The sequence below is a fragment of the Chiloscyllium plagiosum genome, chromosome 39 (genome assembly GCF_004010195.1).
Source record: "Chiloscyllium plagiosum isolate BGI_BamShark_2017 chromosome 39, ASM401019v2, whole genome shotgun sequence".
NCBI classification, from domain to species: domain Eukaryota; kingdom Metazoa; phylum Chordata; class Chondrichthyes; order Orectolobiformes; family Hemiscylliidae; genus Chiloscyllium; species Chiloscyllium plagiosum.
In genome coordinates this window covers 20,410,152-20,434,472 of record NC_057748.1, presented here as the reverse complement: position 1 = coordinate 20,434,472, position 24,321 = coordinate 20,410,152, and the positions used below count along the sequence as shown (strand labels likewise).

The 24,321-nt window shown below is 42.2% G+C and overlaps 1 protein-coding gene across 6 annotated transcripts in view; it reads right to left on the bottom strand.

The window, feature by feature from the left end:
• LOC122542317 (ubinuclein-2-like) overlaps positions 1–24,321 on the bottom strand; it is an 81,330-nt gene that overhangs the window by 20,937 nt on the left and 36,072 nt on the right. For 5 of the 6 annotated variants that reach the window (XM_043679960.1, XM_043679958.1, XM_043679957.1 and 2 more), the window contains exons 10-14: positions 21,853–21,966; positions 12,901–13,044; positions 9,884–9,934; positions 6,732–6,774; positions 4,177–5,748 (exon numbers count right to left, since the gene is read on the bottom strand). In XM_043679960.1, coding sequence (XP_043535895.1) covers positions 4,177–5,748; positions 6,732–6,774; positions 9,884–9,934; positions 12,901–13,044; positions 21,853–21,966 — 1,924 coding nt within the window. The remainder of the gene's footprint in view (positions 1–4,176; positions 5,749–6,731; positions 6,775–9,883; positions 9,935–12,900; positions 13,045–21,852; positions 21,967–24,321) is intronic. The other variant, XM_043679959.1, reaches the window with a different exon arrangement.

Sequence of the window (24,321 nt, the reverse complement as noted above, 5' to 3'; positions counted from 1 at the left end):
GCATCTGCAGACCTCACTTTCTCCTATCCCTGCATTTCCCATGGCTAGCCTGCATAACCCTGGACACAATGGGCAACTTAGCATGGCCAATCCAGCGAACTTGCTCATCTTTGGACTGTGGGAGGAAACCCACACGCAGGGCGTGAGGTGGCGCAGTGACTCAGTGGTTAACATTGCTGCCTCACAGCACCAGGGACCTGGGTTCGATTCCACCCTCAGGCGACTATCTGTGTGGAGTCTGCACATTCTCTCTGTGCCTGTGTGGGTTTCTTCCCACAGTCCAAAGATGTGCAGGTGAAGTGATTTGGCTATGCTTATTTCTCATTGTGTCCAGGGATGTGTAAGTTATGAGAAACGAGGTTTTATGGGGATGGAGTATGTCTGGGTGGGATGATCTTCAGAGGGTTGGTGTGGACTTGATGGGCCAAATGGCCTGCCTCCACACTTTAGGGATTCTATGATTCACAAAGACATGGAAAGAATGTGCAAACTCCACACTGATAGTCACCCAAAGATGGAATCAAACCCAGGTCCCACCTGGGTTAGCATTGTGTGGGCAGCAATGCTAACCACACAGCACCCTATGCTTGAATCTATCATCAAGAAAGAACTAACGAGACAATGAAACAGAAATTGTCCCACTGGGCAGACACAGCATGTGTTCAAGAAAAGAAGGTTATGTTTAACTAATTTACTGGAATTCTTTGTGGATATTACCCGTGTGGTGGACAACAGGGAACCAACGGATGTGGCATACCTGGATTTCCAGAAGACATTAGACAAGGTGCCGCACAGAAGGCTGCTGCTTAAGATAAAGGTGCACAATGTTACCGGTAATGTATTAGCATGGATAAATGATTGGTTAACTAACAGAAAGCAAAGAGTGGGGGTACATGGGTGTTTTTCTGATTGATGATCAGGGGCTAGTGGCGTGCCTCAGGGATCAGTGTTGAGACTGCAATTGTTTACAATTTACCTCGAAGAATTAGAGTTGGGGAGCAAAGTTCGCAGATGATACAAAGATGAGTAGTAGAGCAAAGTGTGCAGAGGACACAAACTCTGCAGAAGGATATAGATAGGTTAAGTGAGTGGGCCAGGGTCTGGCAGATGGAGTACAACATTGGTAAATGTGAGGTCTTCCATTTTGGTAGAAATAATAGCAAAATGGACAATTATTTAACAGAGGGACCTGCGTGTCCTTGTGCATGGATCACATAATGTTGGTTTGCAGGTGCAGCAGATAATTAAGAAGGCAAATGGAATATTGTCCTTCATTACGAGACAGCGAGAGTTTAAAAATAGGGAGGTTATGCTGCAGCTGATTACGGTGTTGGTGAGGTCACACCTGGAGTACTGTGTACAATTTTGATCTTCTGACTCTTCAAAGGATGTACTGGCACTAAAGGGGGTACAGAGGAGGTTGACTAGGTTGACTCTAGAATTGAGAGGATTGGCTTATGAGGGAAGATGGAGTAGACTGGGTCTAAACTCATTGGAATTTAGAAGAATGGGGGGGGGGGTGATCTTATAGAAATTTATAAAATTATGAAGGGAATAGATAAGATAGAAGCAGGGAGGTCATTTCCACTGGCAGATGAAACTAGGGGGCATAGCTTTAAAAAAAGGGGGCGGATTTAGGACAGAGTTGAAGAATTTCTTCACCCAAAAGGTTGTGAATCTGTGGAATTCCCTGCCGAGTGAAGCAGTTGAGGCTACCTTGTTGAATGTTTTTAAGGCAAAGATAGATTGATTTTTGCACAGTAAAGGAATTCAGGGTTATGGTGAGTGGGAGGGTAAGTGGAAGAGAATAGTGGAGCAGGCTTGAGGGATGAGATGGCCTCCTTCTGCTCCTATTTTCTATGTTCATTGTTGGTGAGTCAAAATCCTAAAAATCCTTTCCTAACAGCACTGTGGGGGCATTTACAGCACACACAACGCAAAGGTTCAAAGTGACAGCTCAGCATCACCTTCTCAAGAGCAAAGTGGCATAGAGAGCAAATGTTGGCTTCATTAGTGTATCCAGAACCCATTAATTAATACTGTTAGAAACACAGTTTGGATCTAACTGCACACAACCTGCCTGCTGTGTTCAGAAGTGTGAAAAGACGACATGTCATTGACTATACATGTTTCAGACTGTGTTGAGGTTGTTGCAAGATACCAATTGATACAAATTTTTATTTTTGTCTATAAGATTGATGAACAGGAAAATCTACAACCAGCACATGCAATAACACCTCATTATTAATAAGTAAATGTACAGTGGATTGCTGGCATTCACTACTGAGGTCAACTCTAATAGAAAAAGCACCTCCTGATACATTACTTAACAGCAGCCCATGAATCTCTTACCTGGTAAGGAGGAATTCAATATTCGTCAAAAATTTTATATTTGCATGAATTACAAGTAGGAGCAAGCCCACTTGAGCCTGCTCTGTCATTTAATATGATCATGGCTGATTGGATTACTCCACATTGGGCGGCACGGTGGCTAGCACTGCTGCCTCACAGCGCCGGAGACCCGGGTTCAATTCCCGACTTAGGCGACTGACTGTGTGGAGTTTGCACATTCTCCCCGTGTCTGCGTGGGTTTCCTCCGGGTGCTCCGGTTTCCTCCCACAGTCCAAAAAATGTGCAGGTCAGGTGAATTGGCCATGCTAAATTGCCCGTAGTGTTAGGTAAAAGGGATAAATGTAGGGTAATGGGTGGGTTGCGCTTCGGCGGGTCGGTGTGGACTTGTTGGGCCGAAGGGCCTGTTTCCACACTGTAAGTAATCTAATCTAATCTGTAAGTAATCTAAAACATTCCCCGACATTTCACTCCCTTGCTTTTTGAGAATCTGCACAGCTCAACCTTAAAAACATTCAAGGACTCTACTGTCACTGTCAGGAAAATAGAAATGATACCTAAAAATGAGTGAGTTGTCTTATGAGGAAAGGGTGGACATGTCAGGCTTGAGCAAAATTCTGTCTAGCTCTGTTTGTTGTTCTGGGGACCCATGTACAATGCAGTGTGACACTAAATTGCTCATAACGGGAGAGAGCCAGTCCTGACAGTCAGCAGACAACCAGGGAGTTAGTTAATTCAAACCAAGGTTTTTGGGCATAGCACTAGAGAGAAAATGAGAATATACAACTAGGAATCTGGTAGGAAAGGTGGTATGCACATGCATCAAGTGACAACATAAAATATCTGGCTGAAATGCCCAGCAGGGTTTTATAAACTGCATACAGACTGTTGGGTCAAGTATCAATATTCACTGGGGTTATGCACTGGAGACTGCTTGGTCACAAATAAGTGACTCAAGTTAAATGCTGTTTGGGAAAGTTCAGCTATGGCTACTAGAATCTGAGAGGGCTATCTTGCCTTTGGGGCTTGGGCAAAAGTGAGGACCGCAGATGCTGGAAACCACAGTTTAGATCGGAGTGGTGCTGGAAAAACAGCATTTGAGGAGCAGTAAAATCGATGTTTCGGGCAAAAGCCCTTCATCAGGAATGGAAGCAGGGAGCTTCCAGGGTGGAGAGATAAATGGGGCGCGGGGGGGGGGGGGGGGGGGGAGATGTTGGAAAGAAGGTAAGAGTCAAATCTGTTTCACTACATGGTTGAAGATCTTCAGGGCAGACGAGATGACCTGGGGGTTGCAGTTAGAGAGAGACTCTCAGACTCTTGTGGAGAGAGGAGAACTTCTTCAAGGTAGGCATCCTTGCAAGAAGATTCGCAGTAAGGTTAAAATAAACCGGGGCTTGGGGCAGAATGTGGAGTTCCAGAGGTAAAATACACACAGCAGGTTCTCTACTCCTTTTGCACTGTACCTCTTTCCAAAGCCAAATTATGTATGTCTCTGTTTGCTACGATTTAACTGTACTGCTCACAAAACAAAGCTTTTCACTACACTAAGGTACATGTCACTACAATAAATCAAAACAAATCAAATCAAGTTATCATTCTGAGATTTGGTGTCTGAAACCAAATGGAATATATTGAAAGCAAAACAAATTTCAGACAATCAGTCTACTTAACAGCAATGCAGATGGTGACTAACCAAGGCTCAAGAAAATAAAAGTGAAGCATCATTTTCTCAATTTTCTATTCCAGCTTGAGATAAACCAGTTTCTCAGACAAAATTCCAATAAAGGGCGAGAACCGTAAAAATAGTAAATGCAGCAGGTAGTTTACCTGGATACCAGTTGATGTTCCTGAGCCAGAGGGGGGTCGGTGTAGGGAGGGCAGCATTTTTATCGCAACCTGAGGGCCACTTCCGGGTCCCCCACTCACACTAGTCCTACTGACAGTTCCGCTTGGGCTGCTCCTGTTAGCAGCTGCACTGCTCAGAGCCCCAGACCGAGTGACGGAGGCGCTTGTGGTGCTGCGGTTTGTGGTGCTCATTCCTGCTGCCCCAGCAACACTGCTCCTACCAGCGCTTCCGCTGCTCCTGACGGGTGCCCCGCTCACACTCAAGCTGCCACGGCTGACAGCTCCACCCGTGGTGCTTCTGCCAAGAGTCCCGGCACCCGGCGGGCTGGCCATTTTCTGAGGCACTGAGGTTTTTTTAACAAGGGATGTTGATTGCTGCTGACCAGCAATTGATCCGGAAGGCAAGTGTCTGCTGCTCGACGGGCTGCCAGAGTGTTTGCTGCTGCTTTGCCGGCTTGTTGGACTCCCAGTCAAATTGCTTGACCCTATTGACACATTCTGGTTCATGGTGTTTGAAGGGGTTGTGGGTTTAGGTGGGCTAGCCATGGAGAAGGGAGGTTTAAAACCTTGGGCTGAGGTGCTTGAAGGCATTGCAGATTTAGGCGTGTAATCACTAGAGGTAGACGGGCTGATGCTGGTCCTAGACACCGCCTGGGCATTGCTAGTTACTGACGGGGAAAAGGACGTTGGGTAGGCAGTTGACGTATCTGACAACTGTGACACGTGACTTGCGAGCAGATGCTGTGGACATGCATTCAACTTTACTACTGGATTTTGGAGCGTTTTGCAAGTGGTAACTTGGGGATGTGACATTAGGCTGTTGTGGTGCATGCTGGACTGGGATTGTTTGGTGGATTGGGTCTGTGACTGGCTCAGTCTCTGCAATCCTGGCTGGTGCTGCTTGGCTGTGGAAGTCACTGAAGGAGGTTTGGGTGTTTGGGACGACGGTGCGGTGTAGCCGGCGATCAAACTGGTCATTCCTGGTCGAGAACCTTCCTGGGATTTCTTGGTGCCTGAGCTATGGCCAAATAAATGACTGAAAGTCAAAGGGACAGGGGAAAGTGTGGATACTTTTGGAGATGACGTGCCTGACTTTGGAGAGAGGGCAGATGCTTTTGGAGACTGAGTGACTGCTTTTGGAGATGGGGTGCCTGCTTTCAGAGATGCCGTGCCTACTTTCGGTGATGGTGTGGCTACTCTTGGGGAACAGGAGGCTGCTTTTGGGGAAAGTACTAGTGGTGTGACCTTGGCTATGACCTTTTTATCTTCCTTCGCCACAGGCTGAGGTCGAGGTGCAGGCGAGACAGAATTGTTTACAGTCCTGCTGATCTTGGTTGAATTGTTGAAGACAGACAATGCATCAGAGACTGATTCCAGGGAAGGGGGCTTAAGGGACAGATCTTCATCAAGAGAATCATCCAGGTAAATAGTCTCTCGGCTTGGATTACAGCTGGAGCTTGAGATACTGACAGGCATAATTTTGCTCGTTGGCACCACTTTCGGGACAGTACTGGCTGGGGTAGAGAGTCTCTGCTCTTTCTTGGGACTTGAATCCTATTGAAAGAGAATTAAAAAAACTCTAAGGGCTAGGAATCTGATCACTTCAACCCTTGCCCCCAAAACTTCAATATCATCTGCTGTTAATAAATTGCCCGCATCCCCAAAACAAACAATTAACTGCCTGATGCCTGTACAGATTTCAGTCATTGCTTGAATGGTCCAGCTCCCACAATGTTTCTGAACCCAAAGAAAATAAGCCATGACCAGTATCGATCTGGGGACAGGTGGGAGAAATCCAGTAAGACTAGGGTTCCAATGAAGCCGAAATGGAAGGGTGACCTAATGGAGGTCTTTAACATAGTGAAAAGACTGGATGGAGTAAATGGTGAATAAATATTTCCATTTGTGAGTGAGACCAGAACTAGGGACTAAACATTTATGGCAATTAAAATAAATGTAAGAAACTCAGGGTAGGGTGCAAGGTGCCTGAAGGAAATGAGGAAGGAAAAAACAGGGATACAGGGAGAAATGGTTTATTTATGCCTGTTTCAGTGATGCATCCCTTTGCCAACAGGAACAGCTAAAGCAAGTTGTATGCTCACTGACCTTCCACCCTGCTCCTGGACCAACTCCCATCTGCTACCCCTCCACACTACCTTCACCCGCACTCATCCCCAATCCTCAACAGATACACAGAGCAAGGCTAAAGGAACATATGGTTTGTCTGCATGTACACTAGTCCCCAAAGCAATTCACTGCATTTTTGATGGGGCACTATATCTTCCTTTCCATATTCTGGGTGTAACCTATTTTAAATACAGAGGAACCTTGATTATCCGGTATTCGATTATCCAAATTTTGGATTATCTGGCAAGGTCGCAAGGTCCCGATGCTTGGCTAAACTATGTTATCTGGTATTCAATTAGCTGGACTTCAATTAACCGAATGAAATACACCCCACCCATATCCTTCAGATAATTGAGGTTCTTCTGCAAATCCAAGAAATATTTACTTGAGGGAAAGAGAGAAAAATTCACCTTTACTTTAGGTTTTGGGGCAAATATCACCTTCTTCTTGGCCCTGGGAAAGGAAAGACAGTGAGAAAAATAAACTTTGACTCCAACAACTTGAAGAAAATTGCTCAAAAGGGATTACAAACAAAAAACATAATGTAAAATGCATAGCACTTCAGTTAGCATTCAAAAGAGAAAGCAAAATGAATGTTTATGTGAATTCTTTGGTCAGTTTTGAAGAAGCATTTTCCCCGAAACCTCAAGCTCTCTTTTTACCACTGAATAACCTACTGCACACTTCCAACTCTCATTTCAGCTTGGGGGAATATTCTTTTTGTTCCATTATTTGTCCTCAGGATGTGATACTGATATGGCAGCATTTAGTCCTAATCCTAATACAGTGAGATAGTGGCAGTGGATCCTGATTGGCTGGTGCTGGTTTGCCACATCAGGATGTGATCGATTTTATCAGGTGGAGGCCATTATGGATAGACAGGGAGGCAGGATCACTCTCTTGAAGAATGTTATTGAACCCGTTGGGATCTTATGGATAATCCATTGGCCCTTATGATCCATTTTCTTTTTGATACTAGCCCATACATCAGCCAAATTTATTATCTCTGTTTGCAAGAATGGAATTTGAATTTAGTATCTTTGATGAGGAAACCCAGTGCCAGGACCACCACACCATTATATCTGCTAATTCACTTTATTTAGTTAAAAATCACACAACGCCAGGTTATAGTCCAACAGGTTTATTTGGAAGCACTAGCTTTCAGAGTGCTGCTCCTTTATCAGGTGGTTGTGGTTGATACTATAACCTAGTGTTGTGAGATTTTTAACTTTATACACCCCAGTCCAATACCAGCACCTCCAAATCATTGCTTTATTTAGGTTTTGGGTATCCCAGTGCTGGAACAACTCCCATCCTGCATCCCAAATCATTTCATGTTTGTTTACTGGTGCGCTCCACGAAATTAATTATTGGTCATTCAAATGGACAGAAAAAGGAATTTACAGGTACAAAAGGAACAGAGGAGCAGTAGACCATATGACCCATTGAGTGCGTTCTACCATTCAATATGACAACCTGATTCTGGCCTTCAACTCCACTTTCCTGTCCACTCCCAATTCGCTTAATTCTCAGAAAGACCAAAAATCTCTCCACCCTAGCCTTAAATGTGTTCACTGATGGAGACTCTACAATTGTCTGGGCCAGAGAATTTCAAAGATTTGCAACTTTTTGAGTGAAGTTATGTGTCAACTCAGTAAAAATATAACTTTTCATAAGGTCTTGCAGCTGGAGTGAGTGCTGGAAATGTACATTTGATCAGTGACAGCATATTGTTAGTACGAGTGGTTTGGCATTGACTGCTAGCAGATTATCAGCACAGTACTGATTGATTCTGTTTATGACTGTGTGACAGCATTGGAGGAATTTTTTATTCTCATTGAACCACACTCCCCCGAAATCGTGAAATGCAAGTTTTAGTGTAATGTGTATGGACTTGCAACTATATTGCTCCTGTAAGTTTCTTAACTAAAGATGCTATAGAAATGTGTGACAGTAATATATGTTTTATACAATTGCATACGATGCACTTACTTCTGATCAAACTCAATTTTTGATGACTATTCAATTTTAATTTTTAACTTTAAATTGCTTGTGTAAAGAAAAGAAAATTGCATATTATGGTGTGTTTGCAGGTTATGACCACTGGATACTCCTGCATAATTGGCCAGTAGGTGTTACATTACTTTCCAGACCACTTGAAACCTCTTTGTTGTCTCTCAAAGCAATTGCGGTAATTTTAAGGACAGCATTTAATGGTGTCGGCAGAAATTCCTCTTGTTGACTAGCACACTACAATAATTTTACAGGATTATTCCAAGGAGCTTTCCAACATATTCAATCATTTTAATTTAAAAAAAGCAGTAATGATTTCATGTCCTTGAACAGTCTGTTTGGTAAATATATATACCACCAGTATGATTGTTGAGTGGGTAGTTTCAGAGAAAAACTTTGGAGAGAACGCATAGCACAATCTCCACAAGGAACTTCAATAATGTGCAGAGATGCATGAATTTGAGATTGTTTGCCACACAGCAAAGAACATTGAGGAGAAATTTAACACAAGTGTCCAAAATTAATCAGAATTCTTTACAAAGTAAATAAGACAAAGCCACTTCCAAAATTAAGAATGATCTTTAATTAATTAGCAAAACTGTTTCAAACAATTTGCAAAAAAGCCAGAGGTGAAATGGGAAATTTGTTTTATAAAGCAAGTTATTATCTGGAGACAAACTGAATAGTAACCTTCAAAGGGAACTGGATAAATACTTGAAAAGAGAGACAATTTGCAGGGCTTTGAGGAAAGATAGGGGGGTGGGACCAACTGGAAAGATTGACTAGCTCTACCAAGGCGGCAGAGCAGGCACAGTGAGTCAAAGGGTGTCCTCCTATGCTGAAAGATTCTGTGCTAATCAGAATTTCCTTGACAGGAGAGGATGGACTGTGTAGGACACAGATTTAGTCGACTTCCCAATCCGTCTACTTTTCAGTGCAGATGTGATGAAGGAATAAAAATAGATGCTGGAGAAACTCAGCAGGTCTGGCAGCATTAGTGGAGACAGAAATAAAATTAACATTTTGAGACCAATGACTCTTTATTGGAACCCATTCCAAGCACAGTTCCTCGAAACTTTCCTATGAAAAAGAGGGTAGAGTCTCTAAATTCAATCCCTGAAGACACTGGGAGTAACCTGATGTGATGAAAATGGCATTGATTTGTTCACTCATGCCAATCAGTGTTACTGACTGAATTTGCACCCTGATCTCCCATGTTCACAATTCACTAAAAGCTTGTTTTTACTGCCCAACTATCTTGCATTCATCAGATAACTCCCAGTCACTGTTCATCCTTTCAAATGAATTGACATCTTATTTCTTTAAGGACTTTTTGTTTCCTCAGATTTTTGCCACCTGAAGCTGTTAAACCTGTTTCTACTGGCATTCTTTGCTCCTTCTCCCAGACACCCATTTTTTGTCATGTATCCACCTAGACAGTGGGAATAATAAGCTCTGCAGAACTCATTTCAAGAAGGAATTTGTGCCTGCAGAGGGAAGAATAGGAAATAGATAGAAGAAAAAAAAAACTGGCTATGATTTTACTCACGGAGTGGCAGTCAGGTGATTGTGCACTCTCTTGCTCTCTTTAAGCAGCATCCTGAAACAGAAAAACAAACAGTGGTATTATGGTCCGAGATTCAGGATCATCAGTGATTTTTAGGAGATGGATGGTCTGTGCTATATTTCTGCTGATTGGAATGTGGGATGTCAACAGAATCCCAAGGTTTCAGTGACAGCTGCAGAGTAAAACTTCTCAGTCACTGCATTAACAACAGGATTTTAATCCTTATCTAAGAATGACGTCCATTTACTGGGTAATGGCATCAACCTTTATTCATACTAGTTATCTCTGTGCCTCTCAACCTGGCTTTGCTGTCAGCTTCCGCCCTTTCAGGGCTGTCTAACAGTTCAAAGGTATTTTATGTTTTCTCCCCAGGGTTGGGATGCCTGTACAACAGCGTTCAAAGACGCACTGATTATTGTGCCACAATTTTCCTTACATCCCATTTTTGTACATTGGGAACCTTGGAGACTGAAATCACCCTGTCGAGAAGATACGTGCAATTTGGCTTTGAGCAGAGCTTTTAAAAACACATGCCTGTATAAGAAAAAAAGTCTTTAAATCAGCAAGGCAATAAGTCATAGAGTAATACAGCATGGAAACAGATCCTTTGGCCCAAACTAACCATAGTGCCCATTCAGCTAAACCTTTCCCATCCATATATCTATCTAAATGTTTTTTAAATGTTGCTATTGTACCTGCCTCAACTACTTTCTCTGGCAGGTCATTCCATATATGCACCACTCTCTGCATGAAGTTGGCCCTCAGGTCCTTTATTTTTCCCCTCACCCTAAACCTCGTTTTCAATTCACCATCCTTGGGAACAAGAGTACATGTATTCATCCTATCTATGCCACTCATGATTTTATATACCTCAATAAAGTCACCCCTCAATCTCCTATGTCCCAAGGAATAAAGTCCTATCCTGGTCAACCTCGTCCTACAACTCAGGTCTACTTGTCCTGGCAACATCATCGTAAATCTCCTTTGCACTGTTTCCAGTTTAACTATGTCTTTCCTATAACAGGGTGACCAAAACTGTATACAATACTCCAAGTGTGGCCTCAACAACGACTTACACAACTGTAACATAACAACCAACTTCTATACTCAGTGCCTCGACCGATGAAGGCCAGCATGCTAAATGCCTTCTTCACCACCCTGTTTACCTGTGACTCTGCTTTCAAAGAACGATATACTTGTACTCCTAGGTCCCTTCGTTCCACAACACTCCTCGCGACCTTACCATTCATTGAATAAGTCCTATCTTGGTTTGACTTTCCAAAGTGCAACACCTCACACTTATCTGTATTGAACTGCATTTACCAATCCTCAGCCCACTTCCCCATCTGATCAAGGTCCCTCTGTAATTTTTGATAACCGTCCTCGCAATGACAGGATTAAGGTTAACTACTGGTGGAGGGATACTACTCAGAAAACTGACAAATTGATTTAAAATACCTGTCAAACGGACAACAGGGAGACACATCTTTTTTATTTAGTTATGATGATCTGGAACGTGCTGCCTGAAAGGGAGTGGAAGCAGACTCAACAGTAACTGTGCAAAGGGAACTTGATCAAAACATTTCCAGGGTTATGTGGAAAGGGAGGGGGATTGAGACTATTTATTCACTATTAGATGAGCTGGATGGCCTTCTTCTGAACTGTAAAGGTCCATGATTTATTTCAGATTTGTCAGGACCCAGTGTTTCTAGATCAAAAAGGTTAGACAGGAGGTCCTACAATGCCACTTTATCCAACTGCTCAAATTTCATGGCAGCAGTAAGTGTCAGAGTTGCCTCAAATGTTTCCATTTTTGCATCATTCACTCATATCTTTCCTCCCACCAACTCACTTGAATGTTCAATTAAGATGGGTAGGAGCTCAACTCTGGGGAAAGTTAACACACAAATCCCAAGCAACAATTCTTCAGCCACTTTAGAGGGTTTGGTAGCGAGATGGAGGGGGCAGTGTTGGTACCTATTGTTCAAGCTGCTCTGTCAACACCGCAATGCCACAAACACAGCCTTTTCAAATATCTTCTCAGACATGGCCGACCATTTTTGAAGGTTCTCAGTAAGTGATCGATCTGCTTTACACCTGCTCTAATGACGCACTGGGGGCAATGTATTGTGCTGCAGAAATTGCACGTCCAACAAAGACTTGATTCTATGCTGCAGATACTTAATTTTAAAGAGCTACCCAACTCAAAGAAATTATTCTTGAGTTGTGAATTGTTGAGGCAGTGTGCTCACCAGTGTAAAACATGGTAAACTGTGTTCTGGGGAGACATTGAAGTGGTTAAGACCTAGCCCAGATCTTTCTTCTCATACGAGAACATTTATATGCAGAGGCCATCTCAAGCTTCATTAAAGTGAACCAGAAGCCACATTTTAAAATAATTGATTTCTATAATGCTTTTCAAACGCCAGGAAGTTACAAAGCATTTTGCAGTCAATTAAGTGCTTCTTAAAGTACAGTCACAGTTGTAATGTAGGAAACGCAGCAGTGAATTCGCATTTAGCTCCAGTGTTTGAAACAAGGCTACAGAATCTTTTACATCTACTGGGGCAGACAGGAACCTCAGTTTCACATTCCACTGCATCTCCAACACTGCAGCAGTGCCTTGGTACAACATTTCAGTATCAGTCATATGGAGCTCAAGCTTCTGAACATTTGAACCCACATCTCAAATACTCAGAAGCTAGTAAGCTACTCACTGAGCCATGCTGACGGAGTTTGAGATGGGATCCATGTACTCAATGCTAGCCAGTGCTCTTGCTGGAAAGGGGTTGTGACCAGCCCTCTGAATAACTACCCTGTCATTCCAGAAAAGGCCATGATTGAACGGGGGGTGGGGGGGAAGAATGATTGAAATGCAATCAAGACGGAAGAAAATGCTCAATAAATGAAACTAATGCTCAAGGATCTGTTATTGTGCAAATCATTTGTTTCTCTTCAAAATGAGAGAGAGAGAGACTATAAACCGCAGCCCATCTTACCGTGCCTGCATCCAGCCTTTGGGCCAAATAGGTTTCACCTCAGTCTCCATAAAGGCTTTCAGATAATCCTCTGCTGACTGTGACTTGTTTTGTTCCAGTTCATAACATCCCAGTTTTATCTTCACCAGGTTACATAGCAGGTCCCTGATCACAGCAATGATAAACAGAGTGTTGTCAGAATTTGGACACTTTCTTGGTTATTGTTCACAATCTCCATTTTCTTTATACCAAATTTCTATTGTCCTCTCCTGAAGGTGTTGCCCTTAGCTGTTGTATGGATCCAATGGATTGTCAATCTTCCATTGTTGCCAAATGACAACTCACATGAGAACCCAGACAGCCAGTACCTAACTTGGCAGAACCAGATTTACTTCCAGTGTGTCTCTCCTGCTTTAAAAGTTTCGCTATACCTGTAGATAGCCAGTCATAGTCAAACCTTGGTACGAATTATTAGAGTACAATCCTCAGCAGACTCTCCAGTGTTAAACACAACTGTAACAACTACAAAGGCAGACTGAACTTTCTAGATGGCAGAACCAGCAGGTAAAGCCGTTTGAAAGCAAGGCAGTTTTGCCTTTGTTAAGGAGGTCAAGTCTCAGCTGGAGAAGTGATTCAAACTGCAGGCATCATATTTTAGGAAGGAGATCAAGGCCTAGGAGAGGGCACAAAGGTGTTTCTTCACTGGGATGAGTTTCAGTTTATGGAGAAACCAAAAGGTGGTGGGACTGGTCTCCTTCGCACAAAGGTGGTTATGGGAGAATTCAACAGCGATCTTAATTTATGAGTGACTTTGATCAAGAATGAGCAAGTAGACCTTCCACTGGCAGGAGAATTCATAATAAGAGAACAGATTGAAAACAATAGGCCTAAGCAGGATTTGGGGTGGATGAGGACAATTTTTATTTTAATCAGCTGCCTAAAACAGTGCATCCCAAACTTTTCCCCCTGGTGACATTTTGAGGTTTGAATATTGTGGTGACAACTGTGAGGGGTGGGATGGGTTCAAGGTGAGGGGGGGGGGGGGAGATAAAACCTGTGAGAATGAGGGGTTTTGCCAGAGCTCTGCAGCAGCTAATAACCCTAGTTTGGAAAGCCCCAAACTAAAATGATGGCATAAGCAGATTCAAAGTTAAATGTGAGATAGAACTGATCATATATTTAAAAATAAACTAGCTGTTACAGGTACCATAGAATAGGCCAAAAGATCCATTTTTGTGCTGTATGGTTCTATGAATTTACCAAAGATTATACGCAACAAGTTTATTTCTTTTATCACACAACCAATAATTGTGGTCACCATTCAAGATACGGTCTCCCAACTTAAAGCCCGTATTTCTTTGAAATCACTGATAGATATTGCAGCAACTCTATCATTTTACGCAGTTGTCCTACTAGACCACAGAGTATAGGTAGAGCTTTACAGATCAGAACAATTCATCAGACTGTCAGCTGATTTTAGGAAAACTCTTTATCCTGATTGCCTAATTTCTATCCAGAGGGTCCCTGCTGGAGAGAAATGAGTGTGTAGGTCAGATATATTCCAAGGTCGAAAACCTTTCTAACACTCAGTCCAGATAAAAGTTGATTGGGAAAACACTGCAAAAGTACAGGTCATTAAAAATTGTCAGCCAAAACCTTTTGCTTGTCCACACAACTGAAGCCCTGTGAAGAAAATGTTGTCTACATGGACTTTAGTAAGGCATTTGATAGGGCACCTTATAGCAGGCTGGTACAAAAGACAGCGTCTCCTGGGATCTGGAATGAGCTGGCTAAATGGATACAAAATTGACTTGGTCATGGAAGACAGAGTAGTGGAGGAAAGGTGCTTTTCAGAATGGAGATTAGCAACTAATGATGTTCTGCAGGGATTGGTGCTGGGACATTTGTTGTTTGTAATATATACATAAATGATCTGGAGGAAAACGTAGATGGTCTGATTTGTAAGTTTGTAGATAGTGAGGAGGATTGTTAATGGATACAGTGGGATTTGGATAGTTTGCAGACTTGGGCAGAGAAATGGCAGGTGGAGTTTAATTCGGACAAATGCTAGGTGATTCTTTTTTGGAAGATCAAATTCAGGTGGAAATTGTACAAAAAATGGCAGGACCCTTAGGAGCATCGGCATGTGGAGGGATATGGGCAAACAGGTCCACAGATCCCTGAAAGTGGCACCACAGGTGGATAAGGTGATCAAGGAGGCATACAGCATGCTTGCCTTCATCGGCTAGGGCACCGAATATAAAATTTGGCAAGTTACATTACAGCTGTGTAAAACTTTAATTAGGCCACATTTGGAATGTGGATTGCAGTTCTGGTCGCCACACTACCAGAAGTTAGTGGATGCTTTGGAGAAGGTGCAGAGAAGTTTTACAAGGATATCGCCTGGTCTGGAGGGTTTTAATTATGAGGAGAGGTTGGATGAACTCAAATTGTTTTCACTGTAAAGATGGAAGCTGAGGAGCGACCTGAAAGAATGAAGACATACATGGATGGGGAGAATAGTCAGAGGCTTTTTCCAGGGTAGAAACTACAAGAGGGCACAGGTTTAAGGTGAAAGGGAAAAAGTTTAGCGGAGGAGTGCAGGGAAAGTTGTTTCACACAGAGGGGGGGGTGAGTGCCTGGAATGCACTGCCAGTGGAGGTGGCGGAAGCAGGCACGTTAGTAACGTTTAAGGCACATCTTGAGACACACGTGAACAGGAGGCGAACAGAGGGATAAAAACCACATATGGGCAATAATTAGTGGGTTTAAATAATCTTTAGCAATTGCTGCAGGCTTGGTGGGTCGAAGGGCCTGTTCCTGTGCTATAACGTATTGTAAGAAATCCTTTGCACCCTTGTGAAAGTCTTGACCTTCATTCCAAAGTGTCATGCTTACAGGAAGTCAACCTTGGAATTCATGAACAACTGGTCAGAGGGAAAACATATGAAGGAAATCACACTTTTCTGTGACTTCCCAAAACCAGTGAAACATTTTTGAAGTCTCAACATTGCTGTAATGCAGGAAATAAAACAGGGTGCAGCTTAGCCAGCATTTAGTTAATGACTATATCATTTGAACAATAATATTAGCTGAGATACACATACCAGCCAAGACACCAGGGAGAACTCTATGCACTTCTTTGAAAGGTGTCACGAGATCTCTGTGCCCATTTGAGGGGGCAGCTATGGCTTCAATTCATCTGAAGGATGGCAACTTGGACAGTACAGTACACCTCTGTACAGCATTGGATTGTCAGCCTGGAATCTTTTTTGATCAATTTACTGGAATGGGATTTGAACCCACAATCTTTTGACCCAAAGAGGGGTTTACCACTGAGCCAAAGCTGTGGAAGGAAACTACCCAGACTGATTTGGTAAAATGCATAGTATTCAGAACCTCAGAACATCAACAGCTGCTGACACCATCCTTGTTAACCAGGACAATGGACTTAGGCCAAAATGTTGGCAGCTGCTGTCAGGCCTATGCCTATTAGAAACTGAGATGCTCGGCTAGCTGAACTCAGTACTGGGAGAAACTTCATTACATCAGCGATTAATGGCTTTGAAATAAAAACAAAGCACAGGAGAAAATCTGCAGGTCTGGCAGCATCTGTGTACAGACAAACAGAGCTCATGCTTTGAGTACCATGATTTCTTCAGAACAAGAGGTATCATAGGTTTTGAAACATTAACTGTTTCTCTCTCTACAGATGCTGCCAGACCTGTAGAGTTTTTCCAGGATTTTCAGTTTTTATTTCAGAAATCCAGCATCTGCAGTATTTTGCGTCTGTTAAAATGGATTTAAACTCAGATGTCAAAGATAAAAGACCAGGGTCCTAACATCCTACATGGTCATCTATATCTCCAATTATCCATTTATATGACTGTGTGTCCTCTATAAGCAGGAACTGATGGCTTTAAAAAGTTTCTTATCTCACTACACTTATTCTGCACTGCTAAAATTCTGCCTCTTACTGAAAGAAGTCAAGCTGCAAACTAAAGCTATAAGAGAACCCTGATTAAGAGGAAGCTCTTGGTATTCATTCAGGCATTTTCCATCAATTGGCTGCAGCTGCATTTTTCTAAACAACAAAATGCAAAATGGTCACTTTCACAAGGGTTCTGCAACTCATCAGTTCCTCTCAGTTGGTTGAGCTGACAGCATTGCATTAACGGTGACAGAAGTGGAAATTGCTGAAAAAGTAATCAGTCAGTCTTTGCATAGACAATGGGAAAGACCAAGGAAGTGAGACTGATTCGGAATTTTATCAAAGAGCCAGCACTACCACAATGCTCTAAATATCCCTTTTCTGTTGCAAATGTTCCTGACGCATGGCCCTTTGCCACTGTTGTGCGCCAGTTTATGCATGCCGAGAAGAGATCTGCCAAGAGCAGCAGTGATGAACAGTTTATAGGTACTGGTGATTAATTGGGAATCTGTTATAAGATCCATGTGGAAGCGAGAGACAGGTGCTGCATACAAGAGTTTTAGTAAGTACAGCAACATAGACTCAAAGGAAAAAGAGAGAAGACTGAATATACATAATATGAACAACACAAACAGGAATAATGAAAACTGGTTCGGGGTTCATGGAAAAGAAGATACAGTGAACTAAACAAAGATAAAAACAGAAAAATCTATCGGCAGAAAGTGAAGGGTACACACTCAAAATAGAACATTAAGAAACCATTTAGCTCCTCAAGGCTATTCCAACAGTCAATCAATGTCATGATTAATCTTCAAGTCAACTTGTCTATCTGTAGTTCTAAAAGCCTTGATACCTTCTAGCAACAAGAATGTACTAATTTTAGCCTTCAATATTTGAACTCCAATATTGAGTGCCTTTTTGGGACAGAATACTAGATTTGTGAGAAAAGTGTTTGCTGAATTCACTTCTAAATAGAAGAGTTCTAATTTTAAATGGCATCCACTGTTCTCAACTTACCACTAGAGGGATTTGTCTCTCTGTACCAACTATTCAAAATATTCCAGCATGTTAAACACTTTTATTTAATCACTGTCCAATGACAGGAACTTATCCATCAAAGTTTGTCATTTTTGGGGACTCTTGACCATTTCACCACAAAGAAAAGAACTGGAAAAGTCACCGAGCCAAAAAATGCTAAAGTTGACATAAATGCCAGTGATCTAAGTATGTGTGGTAGAATAAGTTACTGGGCTTCTCCAGAGGGCACAAATTCAATTCCCTTCAGCTTGAGAATTTGATACTCATTAAATGTGGGAATTAAAAAAAAACTAGGACAAGTAAAACTAGCCATGGATCGTACCAAAACCCCATCAGGTTCATTCTTCTTGTGGGTAAGAAAATCTGCTGGCCTTATTCAGTGGCCCTTATGTGACTCCAGTCACACCAACACGGGTGACTCTTGATAACTGCCATAGAAAACCTCTCAATTGCATTAAAATGTTACAAAGGACTGCAGAGGTCTGAGAAGGCAACCCATCACCACACACTAAAGGTAACTTAGGAAGAGCAATAAATCTCATCTCCTGCAAAGGTTACATTCAAGTATGTAGTGCTTTAAAGAAAACAAGCAAATTAGCTTTTCACTGCAATGCCAGTCCAGGGGAATGAAACAAATCCACTTTCTTTTGCCAACTGGTGAACAGAAAACAGTTTGAAAGATAATAGTGTCAGATAAAGTGAGATGATTGGTAAGTTTCTCTCTGAAAGGAGTTCCTCAAACATTGCAGTTAGTAAAGATATGCAATACCAATCTATTCCAGTTTGTATGAGTTAACTGATTTTACCTTGAGTGGGTGTAACAACAAAAGACTTTGCCTGGTAAATCTGAGAAGTGGGAACAATCAACCAATAACTCTGTTATACATATATCTTTATCCAGTACCTCAGATAGGAGAGAACAAGGTTCTCCTGTGATGTCTTCCTGGTCTGAACAGCTTAACATTTATTATCTAGCCACACAGGCGGGTATTATTCATTGAAAGGTAGGAGAGTGGTGTAGCTGTGAAATGAATCGTATCTTCGGAGACAAAGTGAGAACATTTTAAAAAAGTAGATCTCACTGAGACACAGAGTTGAACCCAAATTCTCAAATAAATGAAGGTATAAATGAGGGTTATTGGACCAGGGTGTAGGGATATTAAAAAAAACCTAACATTTATATAGCACCTTCCAAAACCTCAGGAAAACCAACTTGCTTGACAGCCCATGTTTGTAACAATGCGAGTTAAGGGACACGTTCTTGGGCAAACTCTCATTCTTTCTCACATTACAGCAAATGGGTGAAATTACAGCACGTGTAATGCTTAATGGAAGGAAATGTGCAATTAAACAATTATAGTTCATAGAAGATAATCAGGAACTAACCTTAAGAAATCCTTTTTTTTGTGAAACATCTAAACTTGTACAAATCAATCTAACTGGCCACTGATCTTTCAAAACCTACTCTTGCACTCAGCTATAAATCAGGACATGAAGAACTTTGACACTGTGAGTGGAGGTAGAGATAAAACTAAAGGATGGTGAAGGAAAAACTAGACTCGTAGAACTTTTTTTAAAAAAAGTTCACTTGCGTGATGTGAGAGTCACAGACTAGGCTGGCATTAATTGCCCATTCCTAGTTCTCCCTTTTTGAATTGCTACAGCCCATGTGATGTAGGTAGATCTGCAACACTGTTTGAGAGGAAATTCCAGGATTTCGATTGAACAACACTGAAGGAATAGCAATATATTTCCAAGTCAGGATGGTGAGGGGCTTGGAATGGAACTTGCAGATGGTGGTGTTCTAGTGTATCTGCCACACTTGTCCTTCTGGGTGTGGTGGTCGTGGGCTTAGAAGGTGCTAAGAAGTGGTGGTGAATTTCTGCAGTGCATCTTGCGGAAGATACATACTTCTGCTACTGAACATTGGTGGTGCAGGGACTGAATGTTTAAGGATGTAGCACAATCAAGCAGGCTGCTTTGACCTGGATTGAGTGTTGTTGGAGCTGCACATATCCAGGCAAATAGAGTGTATTCCATCACAGTCCTGATGTTCCTTGTAGACAATGAACAAACTTTGGAGAGTCAGGAGATGAGTTACTCAGTGCAGTATTTCTCGCCTCTGAACTGCTGTTGTAGTCACTGTATTTGTATGGCTAGTTCAGTTTACTTTATGATCACTGGTAATCCCCAGGATGTTTACAGCAGAAAGTTTAGTGATGGCGTAGCCACTGAATATCAAAGGTGGGGGCTACATTCTCTCTTACTGAAAATGACCATTCCTGGCAGTTAGGTGGTGTGAAATGTTACTTGTCACTTTTCAGCCCAATCCTGGATACTTTTCAGGTCTTGCTGCATTTAGACATGGACGACTGAACATCGTGCAATCATCACTGATTATTCTTACTTCTGACCTTATGACGGAGAGAAGGTCGCTGATGAAAGCAATTGAAGATGACTTTACAGAACAGGAGGCAACCAACTGGCCCATCAATCCTGTATATAAAATACAGGGCAGAAACTCAAAAGGGCAGAAAGCATTTGGGAAAGGCAAATAAACAACTTACTTAATATTACATATATCCTGATTTTCTTTTTCATTCCCATGTAGTGCTGTGGCCTGTGTACTGTTCAATGACCACTAGTCACTGTGAGCATACAATGGTGAGCACTGTCAAGCTGCAGGTTGCATCACTAGCTCAATCCATTACTCAAAGAATTTTCACACAGACACAATTTGGGGAAATAGGAGTCAGGACTTTAGTATTTAGCTCCTGGGTTGTGACCAGATAAAACTCGCATCAATCAACTTCTCTGTGGTGGCTGTTGATCAGGAAATGAACTTAACGGACGCAGATTCCAAGTTAGAATATAGCATTCTCTACCCATGCTGCTGTGGATGCTTAGTCATCAAAATATTTAAGACAGGAATCAGTAGATATTTGGATAATAAGGGAATTAAGGACATGAGATAGGACAGCAAGGTGGAGTAAGGAATTAGATTGTCACCACCATCTTCTGCAAGGCTCCTGCAGTCAAGCAATAAATGCTGGCCAGTCAGTGACACCCACATCACACAAGCATAAAAAAAGTGGAGTGGGGTAGATAAGTTGAACAAGTACATGTGCTCTTGTTGTTTATGTTACGATGCCCTGAGAACAAACTCAAGGTGTTTACAACCAGTGACAAAGTTACTGCCATTACACAGCAGACTATCTACATTGAGCAAGATCTCTCAACAGCAAATTAATGTATGGCCAATGAATCTGGTGGTATTGCTTTAAGAATAAATATTGTCAGAACAGGTAGAACTCTTGGTTCTTCTTCAAATAGTGTAGAGGAATCATCCATGCCCATGCCTTGGTTCAACTTCTCGCCTGAAAGATGGCACGGTGGCACAGTGGTTAGCACTGCTGCCTCACAGCGCCAGAGACCCGGGTTCAATTCCCACCTTGGGCAACTGTCTGTATGGAGTTTGCACATTCGCCCAGTGTCTGCATGGGTTTCCTCCGGGTGCTCCCGTTTCCCCCCACAGTCCAAAGATGTGCAGATCAGGTGAATTGGCCATGGTAAATTGCCTGTAGTGTTAGGTGAAGGGGTAAATGTAGGGGAATGGGTCTGGGTGAGTTGCTCTTCGGCGGGTCGGTGTGGACTTGTTGGGCCGAAGGGCCTGTTTCCGCACTGTAAGTAATCTAATCTAATCTTTATAACAGCTTCAGCTAGTAACATGTACTCAAGTTACATAACTCAAACCCACAACTTCCTGACAAAGATTACAGGATATTGGCAATAAGGCAAGCTGTCAAATCAAAATCAAACTAATACAGAGAACGAGAAAGAAAGACAGAAATAATAAGAAATGTCAGACACAGAACTAGTGTGTTTAAAATTACTTTAGTTTGAAATTCCAAGAGTAGCAGGGCCAAATAGGACAGCTATTCTGCTAATATAAGGGTCAGTACGGAAGTCTCAAAATGAATGTCCTCAGCTTCTGAAATTCCTACCTGACATAATCATTCCAAAGAAATTTCTTCCGCGGTCCCATGACTCTTCGGCCTGGTTTATCATCGTCGTCCTCTTCAGAACCATTTTTGTCTCGGTCCTCTTCAGACGCCATTCTGAAAAGATACCCAACACATGAGTAAGGAGAGGTAGAGAGAACTGGCATCTTCCCTCCACATTCATCCACATCCCGCTGCTGCGCTTTTTGCCTCAGATCCACAAACAGCTGCTTTTGCTGCTTGTGCTCTAATGTCCATCTGCAGAGTCACTGCCCATGACCAATGTCTATGACCCTCACGGGAAGAGGACAGAAATGCACTGGGTTTGTGCAGTCAGTATGTGCATGCACGCGGCATACTGCAACTCAATCAAAATGAAAATTTAAATACTCAGGAGAGAACATATGCTTGTCTTACTCAACAGATCACCACAGCTTCAAGGTTATAAACTATTGACCACATGCTAACACTCTGCAACAGATCAGAAGAAAAGGATCTTTAAACATCCAGATACAAAAATAACAAAGTTAATTCATGGATATAAGAGTAGTGGAATGGTGGCCTTTCCCGAATGGGGAAGGAGTTGCGGTTCATTTGTATACATCCTTTGTCAACCTGGAGAACTGCATTCAGTTCTGTATACTGGACCTCAGGAAGGTTATGTTAACCTTGGGTGCAGCACAATTTCACCTGAAAATGTCTGGGCTTATAGGGTTACATTAACAAGAATGTATTAACTTCGCCTGTAAGTCCATTGAGCTTAATAGATTGTGCAGTATGTGATTAACTGTTTTAAAATGATAAAATAAAACTAGCTTGTATTCCCAGCAGACGATCAAGGACCGATCTGAAGTTATTTTAAAATGAAAACAATTTTAGTGGGTTTGTACAGAGAAAATATTTCTGTCAGTGGAGGAATCCAGACCAAGTGTGAACAGCTTTAAAATTAGACCTATTCAGGAGTGAAATCAGGAAACAGTTTAGCGCACACAGGGTGTAGCCAAAAGATTGGAACTCCTCCTCTTCCAAAACGCAGTGGATTCTGGGGCCCAATGGAGCAAGGACAGATACATGGACTTGGGATTGAATAGCCTACCTCTCTTTGTGACAGAAAGAGATTGGAAAAAAGGTTCAACTTGAATTTCTATTAAGAATCATTATCCTGTATGATGTGGGGAGATGGTAGTGAAGTGGTAATGTCATTGTACTAGCAATCCAGTTTCAAGGCTAATTCTGTGGGGACATGGGATCAAATTGCACTCTGGCAGTTGGTGGTACTTAAATTCAATTATTCCATTTGGAATTGAAAGCTAGTCTCAGTAAAGGCAACCATGACAACTATCATTATAAATCCCATCTGGTTGACAAACAGCCTTTCGGGAAGGAAATCTGCAGTCAGACCCAGTCCAGTCTGATGTGTATCCAGACCCACAGTACATGGACCATTCTTAACTGCTGCTTGAACTGGCCAAGACAGTGATACCAAATCCCATAAAAGAACAAGGAAAGTAAAAGACACTTGGACATGCAGCAGAATTTAATACTGGTTTACGTTTGTTAATGTTTGCTTTTCCAGGTTTGTACAACACAACTGCTTCCAGAAGTGATTGTGCTGACATCCTTGGTCCTGGTGCTAAAGGACCTCTTCCCGTATGTGGCAGTGTTTATCATCACCCTCAACCATACCCAAAGTGGAAAAAACACAGTGCAATGACAGCCTCTTCTCACATTAAGTTTGATGCCACAATTCGTTAATCTGTGCACATTTACAACTTGTTCACTCCTTCCATGCGTCACTTCATTTCCACTGTACAGTGTTAATGAAGAGGCATCAGCCCCAGGGTTTCTTTTATCTCAATTCATGGGATGTTAGATACACCGATTGGGCCAGCTTTTATTGCCTATCCCTAATTGCCCTTTCGAAGGGATGGTGAGATGCCTTCTTGAATGACTGCAGTCCATTTGGTGTAGAGACACCCACAATGTCATTAGGGTTAGAGTTCCAGAAGTTTGAGCCTGTACCACAGAAGAAATGGTGATATAATTCCAGCCAGGATGGTGAGTGGCTTAACAGGAACTTGCAGTTGGTGGTGTTCTCATATAACTGCTGCTCTTGTCTTCTAGATAGTAGTGGTCATGGATTGGGGAGGTGCTATCTAAGAAGCCTTGATGAAATTCCATTATCCTACATTTAGGATTGTCAGATCAATAATAATGTCATCTGATAACTCAGCTAAGATCTGTGAAATTATCACTGACAATAATCATTTCCACTTCAACAACATTTCTTGTCTTCATCATTGCTTCAGTCCAACTGCATTTGAAACCGTCACTCCTCCTCTTGTTAATTCTGGACTTGGCTATTTCAATGCTACTCTGGCTAACCTCCCACCTGTCCCCAACCCATAGTCTTGAGCTCATCCAAAATCTACCTTGCACCAAGTCCTGCTTATCCATCACCACTCTGCTTGC